Here is a 24,564-nt window from a genome sequence, read left to right on the forward strand (position 1 = left end):
CAGCTAATTTTTGTATTTTTAGTAGAGACGGGGTTTTACCATGTTGGTCAGGCTTGTCTCGAACTCCTGACCTTGTGATCCGCCCACCTTGGCCTCCCAAAGTGCTGGGATTACAGGCATGAGCCACCGCACCCGGCCAAGAAGTTCACTTTTCTTCATGAAAAATGATTTATGCTTTAGATTTTGTATATTATCTCTGATAACTCAGCTCTAGAAACTGCTACACAACCACAGCCTCAACTAATCCCTTATTGTCTTAACATCTGTTAAAGAACATACATTGAGATCTGTTAACAGCAGTTGAAAGCAGTTAACAGCAGCAGCTGTTTAAAATCAACATCTTTTGCCATTAATTCTGCCTCTGGCCTCATTGTCTCTTCATTTTCTTGTAAAATATTTAATAAAATGTAACTATACACATACTTTTTTTTTTTTTTTCCCTGAGACAGGATCTCATTCTGTCACCCAGGCTGGAATACAGTGGTGTGATCTGGCTCATTGCAACCTCTGTCTCCCAGCCTCAAGCGATCCTCTCACCTCAACCTCCCAAGTACCTGGGACTACAGACATGCACTACCACGTCCAGCTAATTTTTGTATTTTTAGCAGAGATGGGGTTTCGCCATGTTGGCCAGGCTGGTCTTGAACTCCTGGGCTCAAGAGATCCACCCACCTCGGCCTCCCATAGTACTGGGATTACAGGCGTGAGCCTCTGTGCCTGGCCTAGTCTGTTTATATTTCTGTAAACACTGATATATTTGTGTTTAATCCATCATTTTACTATTTATTTTTTGTTTGTCCCATTTGTTTTATGTTTTTTTCCCTCTCCCTGTCTTCCTTTGTGCGAATTAAACTTTTTTTCAATTGTTAATTATGGATTCTTTAACAGTTCTTTCATGGTTACCATAGACTACAACATATAGCCTTGAATTAATATTATCTTACCATTTCTAAGACAATGCAGGGAGCTTAAAACACTTTAAATTCATTTACCCTCCTCTCAGTTTCCATGCTTTTTTTGTTAAAGATTTTTATTTTATATATACTAATAATGGCCTACTGTTGACCAGAAGACTTACTGATAATGCTAAGTCGATTAACACACATTTTGTATATGTACTATATACTGTATTCTTCAATATGGCAAGCAAGGGAAAAGAGATTGTTATTTAAAAATTCATGAGAAAATATATTTACTATTAAGTGGAAATGGATCATTGTAAAGATCTTCACCCTCATCATCTTCATGTTGAGTAGGCTGAGGAAGCTGAGGAAGAGGAGGGGTTGGTCTTGCTGTCTTGGGGGTGGCAGAGGTGGAAGAAAGTGCATATAAATGCACCCACGCAGTTCAAACCCAAACATAGATAACACATAAACACATATCTCACAAATCTTTATTACTATTGTTTTATGTAGTCAATATTGATTTATATGTGACCATATTTTTTTCTGTAGTTCATTTTTTTCTGTTCCTGCATCTCTGAGTTTCCATTTGGAATCATTTTCCTTTTGCGTTCTATTTAATATTACCTCTAGTACAGGCGTGCTGCTAAATTTTCTTAGTTTTTGTGCATCTAAAAATATCTATTTCATCTTCATACTTAGAGGATTATTTCAATACGAAATTTAAATTCTAGGTTGGCAGCTAATTTTTTTTATAGAACTTTGAAAATATTTCATTTTTTTTTCTTGAGAAGTCAGAAGTTTTATTGTTGATCCTTTAAAGGTAACATTTCTATCATCTCTAGCTGCTTTTTGGACTTTTTTTCTTTCGTTTTCAGTAATGTTATTGTGATATACCTAGGTGTGTGTTTGTATGTATCTTGTTTTGTAGTGATTTTTGAGTCTGAGACTTAATATCTTTTATCAGTTTTGAAATGTTCTCAGATGTTATTTCTTCATATTGATTCTGCCCCATTCTCTCCCTTTTTCTCCTAGTATTCCAATACTTATAGGTTGGAAAGATTCACCATGTCTCATAACTTTCATATTCTTTTATACACATTTTCCATTTCTGTGACCTTCAGTATTTCAGTCTGGATTTTCTTTGGACCTATCTTTCAGTTTACTAATTGTTTCTTTAGCTAGATTCTAATCTGATCTTAAACCCATCCATTGAGTTCTAAATTTCAGTTATTATATATTTTCAGTTCTAGAATATTGATTTAATTTTTTTGCCAAAATTTTCTACCTAGTCATTTATTTTAGATATATTAATTATAGAGTATTTATTTCTGCAAAGTTCATGTCTGATGATTACAATATTTGGATCACCTGAGGATCTCTCTATAGTTATTAAAAACCAAAAAGAAAAAAGAATTCTTGTCTATTGTGTGTTCTAGTTAATTTTCACTGAGTACCAGATACTGAGTATACAAAATTAATGTGATCCTTTGAGTCTCTGGGTGATGTTTTCTTCCTCCAGAGAGAATTTACTTTTGCTTCTGGCACGTCTAGTGCTAGGAACAAATCCTACAAATCCAGTCAAGGAATGAGATGTTTCAAAGCTGGCTTCGGCCTTTGTGAGAGTTTGCCTAATTAAGTATTATCCTTCCTGAAAAGAATCTTAACTGAAAGCTGGTGTGATTACCAAGGCTCTCCCCTCTTAGTGGGCCCTAAATTTCCATTTGTGTCCTCTCTTCCCTGTGAGAATGCCTAAGATTCTTTTTTAGCATCTAAGTCTTTTAGTCATAACTTTCTGTTCTGTTTCTCAGCCTAACAAGCTTTGCTTTGGAACTGACAAATGCCTTGAAGTAAAAAGTGATGCCAAATATCAGGCTTACCTCTCTGGGTTTCCCTTCTTTCTGGGGTCTTGGTTGAACAAGTCCTTATTGCATTGATAGCTCTATAATATAGCCTTCAAATAATTGTTTGTATAATATTTGGTCTAGGTATTTCATCAGTTCAAACCACATGAAATTTTCTCTTTTCATATGTCAAAATGGCTACATATTGGCAATATCGTACGCTTCAGTCAAAATTATTCTCAATGAGAGGGTTAATCTGAAAGAAACTATTCCACTATTGCTAGAAGCTGAATTCTCAGAATCTAGGGTTAACGTAACCAAATGCTATTGGAACATTGGATAAGTGTCACAAAGATGTCTAATACATACATTCACATATAACGTATATATTCATCAAATAATATTTTTCCTGTGGAACAAGATATGCTTCTTATTTCCAAGTCAAGTTCAGATAGTAAGTCAGTAGTAGCATTTAAAAACGTTGTATCTGGCCAGGTGCAGTGGCTTACACCTGTAATCCCAGCACTTTGGGAGGCTGAAACGGGAGGATCACCTGAAGTCAGGAGTTCCAGACCAGCGTGGCCAACAGGGCAAAACCCCGTCTCTAGTAAAAATACAAAAAAAACTAGGTGGGCATGGTGGCATGCGCCTGTAATCCCAGCTACTCAGGAGGCTGAGGCAAAAGAATTGCTTGAACCCAGAAGGCAGAGGTTGTAGTGAGCTGAGATCGCGCCACTGCACTCCAGCCTGGGCGACAGAGCAGGACTCCATCTCAAAAAAAAAAAAACATAGAAATAAAAATAAAAGTCCAGGTGCGGTGATTCACACCTGTAATCCCAGCACTTTGGGAGGCCAAGGTGGGCGGATCACGAGGTCAGGAGATGGAGACCATCCTGGCTAACACGGTGAAACCACACTCTACTAAAAAAACAAAAAAATTAGCCAGGCGTGGTGGCGGGGGCCTGTAGTCCCAGCTACTCTGGAGGCTGAGGCAGAAGAATGGCATGAACCCGGGAGGCGGAGCTTGCAATGAGCCGAGCTCGCGCTACTGCACTCCAGCCTGGGCAACAGAGTGAGACTCTGTCTCAAAATAAGTAAAATAAAATATAAAAAAATTAAAACCTTCAATTTTATATAAACATTGTAGAAACAAATGGATTTGCATACAAATTCTCAGAGATTTTTGTACCAGAAATCTCAGTGTAATGAAAAAGTATCTGTGTACCTGAAAATATTATTGCTAGAAAACTGTCTGAAAACAATTTGTGACTCATCTTCCTCTTGTTTCTGAAGGATTGCTTATGGATGCCCAAATGCGTTAAGTTCGGATGGTTTCTGCCCTATACTCCAACAGATAATGAGTATGGTGCTTGGAAGCACCATTACATTGCTTGTGTGTCCCACTTAGACTGGCTGACACCTAGGGAGGCTGCTGCTACTTATGGGACGCTGAATGAACCCAAAACAGAAGATGAGGAACTACTGGAGAGACAAAGAGAAAAGTGCCTGAGGAAAAGAATTTGGGAGAAAATTGCACTACGTAAGAGTAAGTAGCATTTTAAACCTTTATATCTTAGGTAAATATTGTAGACACAAATGGATTCACATACGAATTCCCACAGAGGACAGCCCTGTCTTTCGGAATACTCTGAGTGGCAGTCTTAAGTATTTTCCAGATGAGCTTTTTTCCGTATTGTATATTTCAAGTTAATTGATGAGAAAAACAAAGATTTCAGACAAAATACATAAGGTTAAATATCAGTGCTTCCATTGCTATTCTGGCTCCTCTCAGGCTTATAAGACCAAAAACAAAGAGGATAAAGATGTTTGAACATGGGAAAAAAGCAAACAAATAGGTTCAAAACAGAGGAATTGGGAGTGATGAAAAGAGGAGGAGAAATGCAAGTGAAAATGGAAGCAGGGAAAATGGCATTTAAAAAAGGAGAAAGAGGACAGCTCTTTCCGCTCTTTTTAAAGCCTCTTTCAGTTAAGCCCCCTATTTATTTATTTATTTATTTATTTTATTTTTGAGACAGGGTCTCACTGTCACCCAGGCTGTGCAGTAGTATGATCTCTGGCTCACTGCAGCCTCGATTTCTGAGGCTCAAGTGATCCTCCCACCTCAGCCTCCCGAGTAGCTGGGGCCACAGGTGCACACCACCATGCCTTGCTAATTTTTTGTATTTTTGTAGAGATGGGGTTTCTCCATGTTGGCCAGGCTGGTCCCGAATTCCTGGGCTCAAGTGACCCGCCCACCCTGGCCTCCCAAGGTGCTGGGATTACAGGCAGAGCCACGGCGCCCAGCCTCAGCTAGGCCTTATGCTTTATGCAGTGTGTAAAAGAAAACAGCAAAACTGATTAGAGTTCTCCCTTGTTTTCTTCCCACTAACCCTCTGGTGAGATCGTGACAAATAAGAAATTGCTTGAAGGCAAGAAGAAGGGCACAAATGAATGTGACACCTATCAATTGATTAACTGGTCTCCACTAGAAAAGGGTTGCTTGTTTGCTTGTTCTCTGAGCTTTGTTTCTTGACCTGAAATGACTGGTAGCTCACAGCCACAGTGCCAAGAGGATGAGAAATCCAAACCGAGTGCATGAAAATGGCTGTAATTATTGTCATTTGGAACCTTGCCCTGGTACAGCTTTATTTTTGATGCCTTTATCTGTGTGGACTTGGCTGGGAGAAGTATGAAGTAATCAGCCCCGCCTGCTGTTCTTTGTTTTTCAGAGGAGTTATTCAAAGTTCGACCCCCTTGGGTGAGTGGAACTTGCTGCTCTAGCGTGCTAAAGCCCAGATGCCAACCACGCCTCTCCCAGACTGTAAGGGAGCGAGTGGGATTACATGAAGCTTTGGAGAAACAGCTTGTTTTGACATCGTTAGAAACCTTGCCCAAGCGGTAAGCAAAATTCCATCTACTGAAGGCTCAACACCATCCCAATACCAATAATTCACTCTAGAATAAATTTAGCTATCACGCAGAAATCTTGTGTAATTCTGTGGCTCATATCCTATGAAATATCAGTAAAGATAATTAATTTTCTAGAACAGTAGTCAAACATGCCTTCTGAAGAGGTAAACATATAACATACAAAACTTACATTTTAAATGTTCTTTTTTTTTTTTTTTTGAGATGAAGTCTTGCCACATTGCGCAGGCTGGTGTCAAACTTGTGGGCTCAAGCGATCCTCCCGCCATCCTCCCAAATAGCTGCGATTACAGGCATGTGCCACTGAGCCCAGCTTTACATATTCCCAACTCTGCATTGAAGCTATATTGTGGATGTAGTATATTTTCTGTATTAAGTTATTGAACAAAAATAACATTTTTTGTTCGTGTTTTCTACGAAGTAAGAGTATCCAAATGGTATCCAAATATAACTTCCACTTATATTTGTATGTACAAATATAATTCTTTTATAATAGAGAAACATCGGCTGTATTCAGTTACCAAATCATACTATAGAGTGAAATTACCAGAAATTCAATTCTATCTGACATTCATAACCATCACCATTGTGCATCTGCTTAGAATTTCTTTTTAACTTTTAACTTTGGATTTTTTTTTTTTTTTTTTTTTGAGACGGAGTCTCACTCTGTCACCCAGGCTAGAGTGCAGCGGCACAATCTCAGCTTACTGCAAACTCCGCCTCCTGGGTTCAAGCAATTCTTCTGCCTTAGCCTCCAGAGCAGCTGGGACTATAGGTGCGCACTACCATGCCCAGCTAATTTTTGTATTTTGTAGTAGAGACGGGGTTTCACCATATTGGCCAGGCTGGTCTCAAACTCCTGACCTCAGGTGATCCACCGGCCTTGGCCTCCCAAAGTGCTGGGATTACAGACATGAGCCACCATGCCCAGCCAGCTTTGGATTCTTGAGATCATGTAATCTCACTCACCTAAGTTTCAAATGAGGAAACTGGGGCCTAGGAAGGTGACATGACTTACCCACATGTCGAAGTGTCAAACACTAGAACCTAAAATTCTAAAATTCCAGCACTCTTTCAACTTCACCCACTGATGCTACATATGGATCTCTGTGTATCTGAACATTTGTGAATGTGTGCATGTACATTTACTTGTTCAAGGCACAAAAAGAATTTTAAGAGGTCAGGCATGATGGCTCACGCTTATAATCCCAGCACTTTGGGAGGCCGAGGTGGGAGGATCACTTGAATTCAGGAGTTGGAGACCAGCCTAGGCAGCATAGCGAGACCCCATCTTTCCCCCACCCCCAAAAAAAAAAGTCTGGGTGTGATGGCACACACCTGTGGTCCCAGCTACTCAGGAGGCTGAGGTGGGAGGATTGCTTGAGCCTGGGAAGTTGAGGCTGCAGTGAACTGTGATGACACAACTGCACTCCAGCCTGAGTGAGAGAACAAGACCCTGTCACTTAAATTTTTTTTTTTTTATAAAAAGAATTTTAAGAAGCACAGAACAGCCCCTGCTCCTGGTATTGTTGGGGGTGAGGGTGGCTGTGGAGAGAATGAAGACATTATTCAGGAACAATTGAGGCCTAGAAGGAAATTCAAAATCTCTCAGCTACTTCTTTTTAAATATCTTTTTGAACTCCCAAATATGTCATTACATTCATTTAAGTGCCCAATAAGAGCTAAGTAAGTTCCAAGAGACTGTTCCAGAATCCCACATGTGGTGGAGGAGAGGCTCAGAGAACAGATTTGGCCTCACCACACCCAGGAGCTCCATTTGCTACTGTCCTCACAAAACACAGGATGAGGCTAAGGCATGGAGGCCACGTGCCTTGTAGAGTAGAGCTGATGCCCAGAGACATATGCTGTGTACTTACCAAAACTCAAGGTAAGAGAAAATGAAAACTTCTCATATTTCCTTTTACTCCATAGAAGCAATATTTCTGGAAGCCATTCCTACCCTTTATTATCAAAGAAAAATTGGCATGGAGTTCATAAAAATGATGACAGCTCTTCATATGCTCTCCGGCCACACTTCATGTTAATATCATCCCGGATTCCTGCGTATGAGGTAGAGTATGTTGTGAGGCCAGTCCTATCCTGATTGTTTTTTTGTTTTTTTTCATCTAGACTAGAGGGTGTGTGACAAGCTTTTGGCCACCATGTGTATGAAAAATGATTCAACTTCTAAAAGGAAAATCAAGCCAGGTGTGGTGGCACATAACTGTAGTCCCAGCTACTCAGAAGGCTGAGGTGGGAGGATCACTGGAGCCCAGGAGATGGAGGCTGCAGTGAGCTGTGATCACACCACTGCACTCCAGCCTGGGCAACAGAGTGAGACTCTGTTTCTATAAAAAAAATAAAAGGCCGGGTGCAGTGACTCACACCTATAATCCCAGCACTTTGGGAGGTCAAGGTAGGTGGATCACCTGAGGTCAGGAGTTCAAGACCAGCCTGGCAAACATGGCGAAACCCCATCTCTACTAAAAGTAGAAAAAAAATAGCCGGGTGTGGTGGTGTGTGCCGAGTAGTCCCAGCTACTCGGGAGAGTGAGGCATGAGAATTGCTTGAACCCAGGAGATGGACGTTGTAGTGATCTGGACACTGCACTCCAACCTGGGTGACAGAGTAAGACACTGTCTCAAAAAACAAAACAAAACAAAAGAAACAAAAACCCCAGAAGCAATAAAGGTAATCATAAATCAAAATTATTTTGAAAAAGCATTAAAGGCCCAAACTTTTTTTTTTTTTTTTGAGATGGAGTCTCGCGCTGTTGCCCAGGCTGGAGTGCAGTGGCGCAATCTCGGCTCACTGCCAGCTCTGCCTCCTGGGTTCACGCCATTCTCCTGCCTCAGCCTCCTGAGTAGCTGGGACTACAGGCACCTGCCACCACGCCCGGCTAATTTTTTTTTTTTTTTTTTTTGTAAAGATGGGGTTTAGCCGTGTTAGCCAGGATGGTCTCAATCTCCTGACCTTGTGATCCACCTGCCTTGGCCTCCCAAAGTGCTGGGATTACAGGCGTGAGCCACCGCACCCAGCCTAAAGGCCCAAACTTTTAACTGAGGCCTTTTAACTGAGAGGTGATAACTCACTCAAGTCTCAAAGTTGCAAACAATAGAACCTAAAATCCTAAAATTCCAACACTCTTTTAGCTTCACCCATTGATGCTACATGTAGACCTCTGTGTCTGAAGATTTGTGAGCGTGTGTATTAGTCCGTTCTCACACTGCTATAAAAAATACCCAAGATTGGGTAATTTATAAAGGAAAGAGGTTTAATTAACTCACAGTTTCACGTGGCAAGGAGGCCTCAGGAAACTTACAGTCATGGCAGAAGGCTAAGGGGAAGCAAGGACCTTCTTCACATGACAGCAGGAGAGAGAAGAATGAGCAGAGGAAATGCCAGACACTTATGAAGCCATCAGATCTCATGAAAACTCACTCAGTGTCATGAGAACGGCATGCGGGAAACTGCCCCCATGATCCAGTCACCTCCCACTAGGTCCCTCCCTCGACACACAGGGATTATGGGGATTACAATTCAAGATGAGATTTGGGTAGGGACACAAAGCCAAACCATATCAGTATGCATGTCCAATAAATTTTTGTTGAATTGAATTTGTTGCATTTAATCCAAAAAAGGAGCATGCTGATTAAGAATTACTTTAAAACTTCTCTGAAATTCCCAAATAGTATTATGTAACCACCATCTCAAAAAAGAAGAATGTCAGAAATCCTGTTTGGTTTTTCTATAATGAAGTTATAGATTTTAATTTTAATATGAATAATATAAAAATAAAGGAAGCACAAAGACGACCTTTGTATCTATATATGTGAGTGTATATGTATGTATATATGTGTACCTGTATGTATTAATATGCACACATAGGGATATATACTTAGAAAAGTTTCTATTTGTAACAAAATGGCTCCTTTTAAGATATGAACTCACTTCTTCCGGGCATCTAAGAGTCAGCTCTAATCACTGATAACCGGTGAGCTCAGTGGATCCACATGAAAGCAAGATCAGATCCTTGATCTCCATGTGGGCCATAGTTTCCACAGTGTTTAACAATGTATCATGCTGGCCAGGCATGGGGGCTCACACCTATAATCCCAACATTTTAGGAGGCAAAGGCAGGATAATTGCTGGGACTACAGCTACATGCCACCACACCCACCTAATTTTTGTATTTTTTGTAGAGACAGGGGTTTCCTCATGTTGCCCAGGCTGGTCTCTAACTCTTGAGCTCAAGTTATCCGTCAGCCTTGGTCTCCCAGAGTGCTGGGATTACAAGTGTAAGCCACTGTGCTTGGCCACTATTACTTTTTAAAAGTTATTTATATGTCTTTGTGCATGGCGTGCATAAAGATTAAAAGGCTGGAAGAAAGTAATCTAAATTGTTAATAGTATTTATCTCTGAGTAGAATTACATGTGTACTTAATTTTCTCCTCCTATAATTAGAAATAAACTAATTTTAATAGAAACCAAGGAGGAAGCTTATCTTCTTCCATAATCTCTGAAAATTCTTTGGAAATCACGGCATATTTTGTATCCGTTCTATTTCTTTCATTAATAAATATTCTAAAATAGTGGGTCTTGGCTCTTACAGCTTTGGTTTCATTCTCCAGATGGTGGTGGAGAGTGTGAAGGCTGGTGTTGTTTCTGTGGTATATGAACACAGCGTAACCTTGGAAAGCCTTCTGTATCTTATAGAAAAAGCTCTGGATGGGCAGAAGGCACAGAGCATCGGAATATTTAGCGATGGAGACAGCAGAGAAATCAATTTACTCCAAGGTAGGCCTGGGGATTGGCGGATGAACAACCATGGAACTTCGCGCTGTGCAGTTTGTCCACAGTGTGACTTTCGGAGGACTATTTCAGTTCCAAGTTGCTAAGACGTGTTGATTTTTTGGCTTTATGAAAAAAGCGAAGCTTTTTTTTTTTTTAAATTCAGGGTGTCTGTCACCCAGGTTGGAGTGCACTGGTGTGATCATGGCTCACTGCAGCCTGGACTTCCCAGGCTCAAGTGATCTACCCACCTCAGCCTCCTGAGCAGCTGGGACCACAGGTGTGTGCCGCCACGCCCAGCTAATTTTTGTATTTTTTGTAGAGATGGGGTTTCTCCATGTTGCCCATGCTGGTCCCAAACTCTCTCCTGCCTTAGCCTCTCAAAGGGCTGGGATTACAGGGGTGAGCCACCATACCCCAACTGTGAAGCAATTTTTTTGATGACCGTTTTTTCAAATTTCGATTAAAGAAACACGTTACTGTCTTAACCATTTTGAAGTGTGCAGTTCAGTATTGTTTGTTCACATTGTTGTGAAACAGCTCTCCAAAAATTTTCCATCTTGCAAAACTGAAACTCTGTGCCCACTGAAAAAAAACTTCTCTTTTCTCCTCTTCCCAGGCCCTGGCAACCACCATTCAACTTCATTTCTATGAATTTGAGTATTTTAGATACTCTTATAGGAGAGTCACACAGTATTTGTCATTTTGTGACTTTTTTTTTTTTCGAGACAGAGTCTTGCTCTTGTCGCCCAGGCTGGAGTGCAGCGGCACAATCTCAGCTCACTGCAACCTCTCTCTGCCTCCGGGGTTCAAGCGATTCTCCTGCCTCAGCCTCCCAAGTAGTTGTGATTACAGGCGTCCACCACCATGCCTGGCTAATTTTTGTATTTTTAGTAGAGATAGGGTTCCACTATGTTGGCCAGGATGGTCTTGCACTCATGACCTCCAGTGATCCACCTGCCTCGGCCTCCCAAAGTGCTGGGATTACAGGCATGAGCCACTTTGCCCGGCTGTGACTGGCTTATGTCACTTGGTATAATGTCCTGAAAGGTCATCCGTGTTGTATGTGTTCCTTTTAAGGGCATGTATGTATATAGTATGTTTTGTTTATCTGTTCATCCACTGATGGAAATTGGGTTGCTTCCACTTCTATCATGAATAGTGCTGCTATTGTTGAATATGAGTATGCAACCATCTCTTTGAGATCCTGCTTTCAATTTTGGATATATACCCAGAAATGAGATTGATGGATTATATGATAGTTCAATTTTTACCTTTTAAAGAAATCTCCAGCCTGGTGCAGTGGCTCACGCCTATAATCCCAACGCTTTGGGAGGCTGAGGCAGGTGGATCATCCGAGGTCAGGAGTTTGAGACCAGCCTGACCAACATAGAGAAACCCCATCTCTACTAAAAACACAGAATTAGCTGGGCGTGGTAGTACATGCCTGAAATCCCAGCTACTCGGGAGGCTGAGGCAGGAGAATCTCTTGAACCCGGGAGGCGGACGTCACGGTGAGCCGAGATTGCACCTCCAGCCTGGGCAATAAGAGCGAAACTCCATCTCAAAAAAAAAAAAAAAAAGAGAAAGAGAGAAAGAAAAATAAATCTTGAATTCTCGATGCTGTTTTCCATAGCAGTTGCATCATTTCATAATCCCACCAACAGTGCACGACGTTTACAATCTCTACACATCCCACATCTTTGCCAACACTTATTTTCTGTGTGTATCTGTGCTTTTTTTTTGTTTTGTTGGTTTTTTTCTTGGAGACAGAGCCTCGCTCTGTTTCCTAAGGTGAAATGCAGTGGCGTGATCATAGCTTATTGTAGCCTTGAACTCCTAGGCTCAAGTGATCCTTTTTCCTCAGTGTGTCCTAAGTAGCTGATGCACACCATCATATCCAGCTAATTTCTATTTTTATTTTTTAGAGATGGGGTCCCACTACATTGTCCAGGCTGGTCTGGAACCCCTAGCCTCAAGCAATCCTTCCACCTCAGCCCCTAATGTGCTAGAATTACAGGTGTGGGCCACTGTGCCTAGCCTTTTTTTTTTTTTTTAAATAGTAGCCATCCTAATGGATGTAATATCTCATTGTGGTTTTGATTTGCATTTCTCTGATTAGTGATGTCAAGCATCTTTTAATAGGCTTGTTGGCCATTTGGTTATCTTCTTCAGAGAAATGTCTATTCAAGTCCTTTGCACATTTTAAAAAATTGGGTTATTTGATTTTTTTTCACTGTTGAGTTATAGTTCATATATTCCAAATACTATTCCCTTATCAAATATATGATTTGCAAATATTTTCTCCCATTGCATAGATTTCATTTTCACTGTGTTGATTGTACACTTTGATGCACAAAAGTTTTAAATTTGATGAAAGTGCAGCAATTTTAATAGTAAATACCAAGATCTATAAATTGGTGTACACTAACAACATTTATTATATTCCTAGTTGGCTACAGATTTATTATATTCCTAGTTTCCTACAAAGGAAAGGAATGGCTGATATCATCAACTTGTTACAGGGCAGCCGTCAAAAATCTCAGTGGGGTGGAGGATGGTGGCTCATACCTGTAATCCTGGCACTTTGGGAGGCTGAGGTAGGCAGCTCTCTTGAGCCCAGGAGCCCACAGCAGCCTGGGCAACATGGCGACACCCCATCTGTACAAAAAATACAAAAAAATTAGCTGGGTGTGGTGGCACACACCTCTGTAGTCCCAGCTACTCCTTGGGAGGATCCCGGCGGGGCAGAGGTTGAAGTCAGTCATTGAGCCACTGCACTCCAGCCTGGGCTACAGAGCAAGACCCTGTCTTAAAGAAAAACAAAAACAAACCAAAAACCCCCCAGCCCTCTGCCCCTCAAAACAAACCTAAACGGTTACTTTTTTTTTTTTTTTCCGGGAGAAAGAGATGATGAATGTTTTAGAAGTAGACGTCTAGTTTCTATTTTTTTCTTATAGCTTGCATTGTTCCTTGCTTATACTTAAAGTAAAATTGTTTTAAAACTTACTCAAATGAAATCTTCCATTATTGTGGGATGAGGGGAGAGAAGGAATAAGATGATCCCAGATATGGCTGGAGTAAACCAGCAAAATGGCAAAGTGAGTCCCTGAGACACCCGTCAAATTGCCATCTCTGTGGTTGGGACTTCGTGTACTTGGAAAGTTTCAGTGAAATTTATCATTGGCAGAAACGAATTGACGTTTGTTTCACTTTACCTTACTTCTGGTTTTCCTTGTTTAGCTTACCTGTGCCTGGGGCAAGTTGTGTTCCACATCAGTTTTCTATGTCCTCCCAAAGTAAAGCACAGATACTATTTGTTTGGGGTTTAAATTTAAATGACATGGTAACTCTTCTCTAAATGGTGCAGAGATATTGGCAAGTTTATATGATGGGAGTAAGTTTATCTCGTGTGGAATGTCCTGTTAGAGTTTCTTGATCTCAGCCTTTTTGTTCTCCAGGTAAGAAAAGTTTTCAAACTCTGCCTTTTCCTCATTCTGGGTGTTTTTTGTTTGTTTTTTGTTTTTGTTTGAGATGGAGTCTCGCTCTGTCGCCCAGGCTGGAGTACAGCGGCACGATCTTGGCTCACTGCAACCTCCACCTCCTGGGTTCAAGTGATTCTTCTGCCTCAGCCTCCTGAGTACCTGGGACTACAGGTGTGCACCACCACGCCCAGCTGACTTTTGTATTTTTAGTAGAGATGGGGTTTCACCATATTGGCCAGGCTGATCTCAAACTCCTGACCTTGTGATCCACCTGCCTCGGCCTCCCAAAGTGTTGGGCTTACAGGCGTGAGCCACCGCGCCTGGCCCTTATTTTGTTTTTCTTAAGCAACAGTAACAGCAACAAAATACCTCAAAGAACTAGTTTACTGCTATATAATTGTGTTTTCCCAAAAGCTTTTGCTTTAAAAACAACATCAAAACAAAGTCTGCTACCCTGTCACATGAAGAAGTCCTTTCTAGATATTTATAAAATATCTAGACCTCCCAGTGGGAGGGAGTGAAACACCAGAATTCTTTGCCTGTTTTCATTTCATCACTGGAGCCTGGGGATGCGGAGTTTCCAGGACTCCTTTAGAAATGGGTCCAGACCCATGCAGCTTAGTGGAATCATCACACAGAATTGTTGGGAAGTGAGAGAAAAGGAGAGTTTCAGTTGCTGTTTACCATCTCTGGGAGCCTTAACTTCTGCTCTGCACTACTTATTTTTTGATTGACAATCCTGGGAAACATTTCTACTTTGGAACTTGGTTGCAAAATCCCAGGACTTGCTGACCATCCCCCTAAACCCTGCATGCGCCTGATATCTTACCCTGCTGCACAGTGGAGGCAGAAATGCAATGTCGTAAACCTGAGTGCATAGTGTCCAATTTACCCAGGATGTGAAGGAGACCAGGACCATGGAGATGGCCCCAACGTGGTGCGGGAGGAAGCAGAGATGCCTCAGGTGTCTTGGTCTTACAGACAGATGGCATTTTGATTTTGTGCTTACATTTTCACAAGCTGCTAATAATTTCTGTTCAGTATTATGTTACAAGCTAATATGACATTTTGATTTTTTTTCCTCAGGCTATAAAATTGGTGTTAAAAATTTACTGAGGCCTGAAGTGAGAGATTTCTGGGAGAAATTAGGAAGCTATGTGGCCACTGAAGAAGAAGGGGGTCACGTGGACTTCTTCGTGCCCCTTGGAGCATCAGGTTAGCTCAGAACACCTTATAGAGAGACAGTGGCCATGCCACTTCATGGGGATATGTTGTGAATTATTGAAGTGCCCCTGGGTCAAATGATTCAGTCACATTTCACGCTTCAATTTCTTTTTTCTTTATACTTCACATATCCAGGTATTTCAAGAAAGTAGCAGTGAGGGATAGTGATGAAAGTAACCTGTCTCTACAGAAATACGGTCCCTAAATGGCAAGACCCAGGAGCATTATCTATATTTATTGTGGAAAACACAATAACACCAGTATCCAGGATATAAGGGAAAGTGCCTGACCATCATAGGAGCCATAATCATTCAATCCGAGAAAACACCCCCTGCCACCTTCTGAACCTGGAGTAGGCATGAACTTTGGTGACCAAGAACCTGAACTTGAGTCCCGCCAATGTCATTGTTTAGCTTTGTGGCATTAGGCAAACTTGTGGACCTCCATTTCCTCATATGAAATGTAGAACAATGGTACCTTAGTGTATCTTGAGGACTTATGAATCTCAAGATGACATATTTAAATAATAAACACAGTGTAAATTCTTAGATAATATTAAAAACAGTGAGGTGCTTTGTAAAGATGAGTATGGCTAATGATGACTGAGGTTGCTGATATCATTTTAAGTGGCTGCCTGTCTAGAATCAGCAACTGTGATTCAAAGTTGACTTCTATGCTTGAAGAGAAACTTCAGAAGCATTAAGTCAAATTCATTCTTTGGAGATCTGTTCAATAAAAGCTCTGCATTCATGCACAGTGTTTACAAGCAGAGCAGGGGAGAGGGAATGTGAAATTAAATTTTCTCATACTGTTTTTTGTTGTTGTTGTTGTTAGCCATTCCTTGGGTAACTGTGAGTTTTAAAATTCTTTCTACTCCTCAAATTTCACAGGACTGTTCAACATATGCAAAGCAAGCCCCCTGGCAGGCTTCAGTCAGAGGACAGGAAAAAATAAAAAGAATGGGAAATAATTGTTTTAAACATGTAAATTTACAAAGTTATTCCAATTATATTTATATACATATATATATTTATTAAATCTCATTTATGTAGAAAATATGCTGGTCAGGTGTGGTGGCTCACGCCTGTAATCCCAGTACTTTGGGAGGCCAAGGTGGGCAGATCAACTGAGGTCAGGAGTTCGAGACTAGCCTGGCCAACATGGCAAAACCCCATCTCTACTAAAAATAGAAAAAAATAGCTGGGCGTGGTGGCAGACACCTGTAATCCCAGCTACTCAGGAGGCTGAGGCAGGAGAATCACTTGAACCTGGGAGGCAGAGGTTGCAGCGAGCCAAGATCGCACCACTACACTCCAGCCTGGGCGACAGAGTGAGACTCCACCTCAGAAAAAAAAAAAGAAAGAAAGAAAATATGCATAGAAAAATCTAAAAGGAAATATACCAAAATATTAACAGCACCTATTTCTAGATGTGTTTTATAATTTTTCTACTTTTCTACTTTGAAATTAGTTTTAAAAGACTAGGTTACAAAGAGTTGGATGGTGTGATCTCATTGTTTAAAACATGCATATGTGTGAGGTGGTGTATGTATAGAAAAAGATTTGGAAGGATGTATACCAAGGTATTCACACTGGTTGGATATAAGTGAGTTTTCCTTTTTTTCTCCCTTTTAAAAAATGTATTTTGTCTCAATTTCCTGTAATGAACTAATATTACTTTTATAATAGAACAAAGCAAATATTTTAAGTGAAGAAGAAAAAGAAAGGACTTGGGAAAGTATTGAAAGGCAGAGTAAGAATAAAGCGGGAAAAGTGGATTCGGTGACATAAAAATTGTCTCAAGTGAAACTTAATGACACTCAAAAAATAGGCTTTCTATCACCATTCTGGGCCCCGAAATTCTCATCAAATGTAATATCCACCTGGATGCATCAAAGATCATTGACTTCTCAGTCCAAATGTCTCTTTTCCACCACTTCAGGCATCCCTCTTAGGCTTGTCAGCCCAGTGGCTGTATATCACTCCTAAAATCTCGATTTCAAGTATTTGAGAACCATTTTCAAATCATGTACTCAAATACCCCCACCACAGCAATTCTTTTTGTCTCCCCCACCCCACCGCCCGAGATGTCTCGCTCTGTCGCCCAGACTGGAGTGCAGTGGCATGATCTCGGCTCACTGCAACCTTCCGCCTCCCGGGCTCAAGCGATTCTTCTGCCTCAGCCTCCAAGTAGCTGGGACTACAGGCATGTGCTACCACACCCGGCTAATTTTTGTAATTTTAGTAGAGACGGGGTTTCACCATATTGGCCAGGCTGGTCTAGAACTTCTGACCTCATGATCCGCCCACCTCAGCCTCCCAAAGTGCTGGGATTACAGGCATGAGCCACACCTGGCCCAGCAATTCTTTGTCTAAGACCTCCAGCCTACACACTCCAACTTTTTCACTACCACCATGTCTTCATTTTTGCTTCCTTCCTTGTTAAACTTGGATTTAATGGCCCAATTTTATCATCACTCCCTTGCAAAGCATCTGAACTTGTCTCTCTTTTTTGGCTAAATCCCAATTCATTTGGTTAAAACACAACTCTCTGCACACACTATACCTGTGGGTACTAAAGCAGCTTTAAAGACTGTCGGAATAAGTGATATAACCGTTCTGATTGGTCTAACTTTACTTTGGTGACATAACTGTCAAATGGGATTGCAACACTGATGAGCAATTTCCTTGGTAAATTCATTATCACACTCTTTGAGATGACAATTTTATCTCTTCTCTTTAGACAATCTTTCAATAACCCTGTCTCTCAGCTTTGACCTCACCTTTTACTTCGCCAAGAAAACTGAATCATATGGGAACTCCCTAATTTTCCTCCTACCGTCGAATCCACCACCAGCTCCACCTCTTACTTTTTATTCTCTGTCTTCCCTTTGCCCTGATGGAAGAAGCATCCCTCTCAAACAAGATCAGATACTGCACTTGGAATCTAGCCCGTTGCCTTTCATCTTCTCCAGACTTCCACATCCAATCCTCTCCTGTGCCCTCATTTCTCTTTATTGGATTGTTTCTATCAAATCAGAAACACCTGTAGTATCTCCTGCCTTAAAAAAATAAAAGGACAATAAGCTTTCCCTCACCACTTTTTAAATTGACAAGACCAGAGGTTCTCAGACTTGAGCGCGCATCCATATCACCTGGAGGGCTGGTTAAACTACACATTGCTGGGTCCCACCTAGAGTTTCAGACTCAGTTAAGTCTGGGGTGGGGCTGGAGAATTTTCCTTTCTATCAAGTTTCCAGGTGATGGTGATGCTGCTGCCTCTAGGCCCTCCATCCTCACCTCCCACACTCTCCTCAAGCTCCTCCAGTGGGTCTCTGTCTGTACTGGCACTACTTTTGGAGGACTGTAAGTGACTTCCATGTGCTCAAATCCAGTGGTCCCTGCTCCATTCCCACCTCACTTTGACTTTATGGAAGCATCTGATGCAGAGGAACGTCCCTTCTTGAAATACTCCTTCTCTTGGTGTCCCTAATACCACACTCTCCCTGTTCCCTCCCACCTCAGTGCCCTCTTCTCAATCTCCTTTGCAGGCTCTTCTTTCTCTGCAAGATCCTTAAATATTCCCTAGGGCTTGATCCTAGCCTCTCTCCTTTTCCACATACGCACTCTCCTCCCTAGGCAGTCTCACTATTCCTATGTGTATTATTCCATTCTCACGCTGCTATGAATAACTGCCCGAGACTGGGTAATTTATAAAGGAAAGAGGTTTACTTGACTCACAGTTCTGCAGGGCCGGGGAAGCAAACACGTCCTTCTCCACGTGGTGGCAGGAGGAGGAAAAATGAAAACTGAGGAAAAGAGGAAGCCCCTTATAAAACCATCAGATCTCGTGAGAACTCACTCGCTCTCACGAGAAGAGGATGGGGGAGATTGCCCCCTTAATTCAATTATCTCCACCTGGTCCCACCCTTCACACGTGAGGATTATTACAATTCAAGATGAGATTTTGGGTGGGGTCACAGCCAAACCATATCACTATGACTCTAAATGTAATTTATATGCTGAGGACCCCCAAATTTATGTCTCCAGCTCTGAAATCTCTGAGCTGCAGACTCATATCTAATTCCCACTTGGAATCTTCATACTGGATGTTTAATTTTCACATCTAATAGACATCTCAAAGTTAAATCAAACCCTTGATTGCCTCCCCAGCACCAAACCTACCCCTTCCCCAGATTCCTCAGTAAAAATATCATTCAACAGTTACTGCATAAGCCAAAAATCTAAGAATCTGAGACTCATTCTTTTTGGCATTAAAAACATTTTTAAACAGCATTATTGAAATATAATTAATATACAATAAACTGTACATAATAAAAGTGTGCAATTGACTAAATTCTGACATATGTAGGCCTGCCCCATGAAACCATAAGAAAAATCAAGAAAATGAACATATTCATTACCCCCAAAAGTTTCCTCATGCCATTCCATAATTTCTCTCTCCTGCTTCTCCCCACCCCCAACCTGAGGCAACCACTGGTCTTTCTTTCACATATATTAGTTTTCATCTTCTAGAATTTTCCTTTTTTTTTTTTTTTTTTTTTTTTAGACAGGGTCTGCTTTGTTGCCTAGGCTGGAGTGCAGTGGTGAAATCACGGCTCAGTGCAGCCTCAACTTCCCGGGGTCAAGCGATCCTCTCACCTCAGCCTCCTGAGTAGCTGGGACTACAGGCACACAACACCATGCTTGGCTAATTTTTTTTTTTTTTAGTAGAGACAGGGTCTCCCTATGTTTCCCAGGCTCGTCTTGAGCTCCTAGGCTCAAGCAATTCTCCTTCCTCAGCCTGCTGGGATCACAGGTGTGCACCATCCCGCCTGGCCTAGAATTTTCCTTTTCCTTTTCTCTTTTTTAATATGGAACAGCTCAAAAATTTGCAGGTCATCCTTGTGCAGAGGCCACACTAATCTTCTCTGTATTGTTCCAATTTTAGTATATGTGCTGCCAAAGCAAGCACTGGCCTAGAATCTTCTATAAATGGCATCATACAGTATGTATTCTCTGTCTGACTTTCTTCATTCAATCATTATTTTAGATTTACCCATCCGATGCATGTATCAATATCTCCTTTTTACTACTGGGAATTATTACATTGTACACGTATACCACAATTTGTTTATCCATTAATTTGTTGATAGATAAATTTGAGTTCTTCCTGGTTTCTGCTTTTACAAATAAAGCTGCTATGAACTTATGCTTTCATTTCTCTTGGATGAATACCTGGGAGTAGAGTGTCAAGGTTATATGTAGACGTATGTTTAACTTTATGAAAACACCAGCTAAACTGATTTCCAAAGTGACTTTAGCATTTTACATTTCCACAAGCAGTATCTGAGAACTCTAGTTGCCTATCATTTTACCACTTGGTATGGCCAGTCTTTTTGATTTTAGCCATTTGGGTGGGTATGTGGTGGTATCTCATTGCGGTTTTAATTTGCATTTTCCTAATGACGAATGATGCTCAAGATCTTTTCATGTGCTTATTTGCCATTCTTTTGACCATCTTAAAAACTAGGTTGTTTGTTTTCTTATTCAGCTTTAAGAGCTCTTTATACATACTGGATAAAAATATTTTCTACAGTCTGTAGAAAATATTTTTTCCTTCTCTGAACAGTTTCTTTTGAAGCACAGTTCTTTTTTTTTTTCTTCTTTTTTTTGAGACAGAGTTTCACTCTTGTTGCCCAGACTGCAGTGCAATGGCGCGATCTCGGCTCACTGCAACTTCTGCCTCCCAGGTTCAAGCAATTCTCCTGCCTCAGCCTCCTGAGTAGCTGGGATTACAAGATTACAGATGCCCGCCACCATGCCCGGATAATTTTTTAATATTTTTAGTAGAGACAGGGTTTCACCATGTTGGCCAGGCTGGTCTTGAACTCCTGACCTCAGGTGATCTGCCCACCTTGGCCTCCCAAAGTGCTGGGATTACAGGCATGAGCCACCGCGCCCAGCCTGAAGCACAGTTCTTAATTTTGATGACATCAAATATATCAAATGTTCTTGTATAGATCATGCTTTGGCATCATATCTAAAAACGATTTACCTAACCAAAGGCCACTAAGATTTTCTCCTATGTTTTTTCTAAATGATTTATAGTTTTAAGCTTGACTTTTAGGTCTGTGATCCACTTGACTGTTTTTTTAATGTAATATATGAGATATGGATAGAGGTTAATTTTTTTTTTTACATATGGCTAGTTGTTTCATCACCATTCCTTATAACTACTATCCTTTTTCCAATGAATTTCATTTGCACCTTTGTTGAAATCTATTGACTATGTATGTGTACATTGGACTCTCTATTTGATTTCATTGATGAATTTGTCAATAAAAGTGCTGTAGACATCAGTAAGTGAGAGACATCCCAAACTTTCAGCTGCTGTCATCCTGTTTCATGCAGTAATTGAAGCATTTTGGAGTATTTATTTATTCTTGGACCACAAATAGTTAAAATAAATTACCCATTTCATTCCAAGTAATTCAACCTGTATGCTGAATTAAATAATTCAATCTATATGTTGTGCCACTGAAGGGGCTATTTTTTTTTTTTTTACTTTAAGTTCTGGGATACAAGTGCAGTGTGTGTAGCTTTGTTACATGGGTATACATGTGCCATGGTGGTTTGCTGCACTTATCAACCCATCGTCTAGGTTTTAAGCCCTGCATGCATTAGGTATTTGTCCTAATGCTCTCCCTCCCCTTTCCCACCAACCCCCTGACAGGCCCCAGTGTGTGATGTTCCCCTCCCTGCATCATGTGTTCTCATTGTTCAACTTCCACTTACGAGTGAGAACATGGAGTGTTTGGTTTTCTGTTCCTGTGTTAGTTTGCTGGGGATGATGGCTTCCAGTTTCATCCATGTCCCTGCAAAGGACATGAACTCATTCTTTTTTATGGCTGCCTAGTATTCCATGATGTATATGTGCCACATTTTCTTTATCCAGTCTACCATTGATGGACATTTGGGTTGGTTCCAAGTCTTTGCTATTGTAAATAGTGCTGCAATAAACATACATGTTCATGTGTCTTTATACTAGAATGATTTATAATCCTTTGGGTATATACCCAGTAATGGGATTCCTGGGTCAAATGGCATTTCTGGTTCTAGATCCTTGAGGAATCGCCACACTGTCTTCCACAATGGTTGAACTAATTTACACTCCCACCAACAGTGGAAAAGTATTCCTATTTCTCCACAGCCTCGCCAGCATCTGTTGTTTCCTGACTTTTTAATAATCACCATTCTAACTGGCGTGAGATGGTATCTCATTGTGGTTTTGATTTGCATTTCTCTAATGACCAGTGATGATGAGCTTTTTTTCATGTGTTTGACGGCCGCATAAATGTCTTCTTTTGAGAAGTGTCTGTTCACATCCTTTGCCCACATTTTGACGGGGATTTTTTCTTCTTGTAAATTTGTTTAAGTTCCTTGTAGATTCTGGATATTAGCCCTTTGTCAGATGGATAGATTGCAAAAATTTTCTCCCATTCTGTAGGTTGCCTGTTCACCCTGATGATAGTTTCTTTTGCTGTGCAGAAGCTTTTTAGTTTAATTAGATCCCACTTGTCAATTCTGGCTTTTGTTGCAATTGCTTTTGGTGTTTTAGTCATGAAGTCTTTGCCCAGGGAAGGGGCTAAATTTTAACCATCATATTCCATCCTGTGTTTAACTTTTTAAAATCTGTCCTCTTACAATGAGACTTCTCCTTTGAGTCAGACTATTTTAGAAAAAAATATATACATTTTTCTCTTTCTTTGGGCTGGGTATTCCAAATCTGAAAATAAGCCTCAGATCAAACTCCATGCCCTCTTTCCCCATCCTGTAGTTTAGTCCTCAGACTGTTTCAGCTTCAGTATTTAGGGGTGAATGATGAAGTGTTCATGGACTGTTCAATGGAGAGGTTTGAATGGAAGATGAGAACTGCCAGTGGCCTTTTTTGGCCATCTCTTTAGTGCCCCTACGTAATATTTAACTGCTCTGGATTAGTCTGTTCTTGCATTGCTATAAAGAAATACCTGAGGATGGGTAATTTATAAAGAGAAGAGATTTAATTACTTCATGGTTCTCCAGGCTGTATAGGAAGCATGCCACTGGCATCTGCTTGGCATCTGGTGAGGGCCTCAGGGAGCTTATAATCACGGCAGAAGGTGAAGGGGCAGGTGGTGTGTCACATGGCAAGAGCAGGAACAAGAGAGAGGGAGGAGGTGCCACACACTTTTAAACAACCAGATCTTGTGTGAACTCAGAGTGAGAACTCACTCATCACTAAGGGGATGGCACTAGTCATTCATGAGGGATCCGCCCTCATGATCCCTCCTGCCAGGCCCCACCTCCAACGTTGGGGATTAGATTTCAACATGAGATTTGGAGGGAACAAATATCCAAGTTATATGATCTTCCATGGCAAAATATATGAGGAAACTAACGAAAGTGTTTTTGACTATGCAGAGGCAGGAATTGAAGTTCTTTCCCAGCTGTCTCAACTAACTGGCACGTTCTTTACGGCCCCCACTGGGATTGCAACTGGCTCTTACCAGCACAGTAAGTGTTATGGGAGCTGAGCGCCATGTCCAATAACATAAGCCAACTCCAGAATCACCAAAAGACAAAATCCAGTTAATAGTACTGGTATGGCTGATATCCATTACTCTCTTTCCTTCCTCCCTTGAAGGAATGCTATTACTTCCCAAACTAGGTAATCTCCTATCATTCAGTCATTTGCTTAGAAAAGGATTATTTATTGCACATATTTGCCCCAAACCATCATTTACAAAAACTGTTGAAAACATAATCTTTAACAATTAAGCAAAGTTGCTGATCTAGAAAAATAAGAAGTACAAAGAAAAACTTTTCTTAGTAACATATATATAGTCAATATGGTTTTATTTGGAAAAATAAATTGTAGCTACAAAGAGATGGCAAAGAGGCTGGCTTAGTTTCCATTACAGTAGCATTATCTGAGAGGAAAAACAATCAGAGAAAATACACCTGAAAACAAACTTTCATTTAGATACTAAAGCTGCAAATTTAGATTAAAATGTAACACGGGCTGACCAACAACAGAAACAAATTGCTTTGTTACACCGACACCACTCATTTTCCTCTTTAAAACACCCTTGATTCCTATCAAGTAGGGCTGAGAGTGATGCAGAAACTATATAAATCATTGCTTCTCTACTCCTAAATGCCAAGGGCCTTTTAGAACTTGGGAAAACTGGCACAACTGTGAAACTGGTAAGGGAAAAGATTCTTTGTAGATATAACAAAAGTGCATTGACCTAACATAGTTTTGAAGCAGAGGTCACTTGCTAATTTTAGTTAATATAGCAACATCACCAAATGATAGCATATTTGGCTCTGTGGAGAGAGGAACTG

General features: G+C 40.8%; 1 protein-coding gene and 1 non-coding gene across 3 annotated transcripts in view; one reads left to right on the forward strand and one right to left on the reverse strand.

The window, feature by feature from the left end:
* The window catches only part of ECT2L (epithelial cell transforming 2 like), a 105,980-nt gene that overhangs the window by 41,012 nt on the left and 40,404 nt on the right, over positions 1 to 24,564 (forward strand). For both annotated transcript variants that reach the window (XM_003827709.6, XM_055114159.2), the window contains exons 5-10: positions 4,040 to 4,292; positions 5,476 to 5,644; positions 7,607 to 7,745; positions 10,307 to 10,472; positions 15,038 to 15,166; positions 23,638 to 23,730. In XM_003827709.6, coding sequence (XP_003827757.4) covers positions 4,040 to 4,292; positions 5,476 to 5,644; positions 7,607 to 7,745; positions 10,307 to 10,472; positions 15,038 to 15,166; positions 23,638 to 23,730 — 949 coding nt within the window. The remainder of the gene's footprint in view (positions 1 to 4,039; positions 4,293 to 5,475; positions 5,645 to 7,606; positions 7,746 to 10,306; positions 10,473 to 15,037; positions 15,167 to 23,637; positions 23,731 to 24,564) is intronic.
* LOC112440168 (U6 spliceosomal RNA) lies at positions 20,043 to 20,149 on the reverse strand. The gene has a single exon (XR_003028356.1). It is a non-coding gene; the product is annotated as a U6 spliceosomal RNA (small nuclear RNA).

The sequence above is a fragment of the Pan paniscus genome, chromosome 5 (genome assembly GCF_029289425.2).
Source record: "Pan paniscus chromosome 5, NHGRI_mPanPan1-v2.0_pri, whole genome shotgun sequence".
Lineage (NCBI taxonomy): Eukaryota > Metazoa > Chordata > Mammalia > Primates > Hominidae > Pan > Pan paniscus.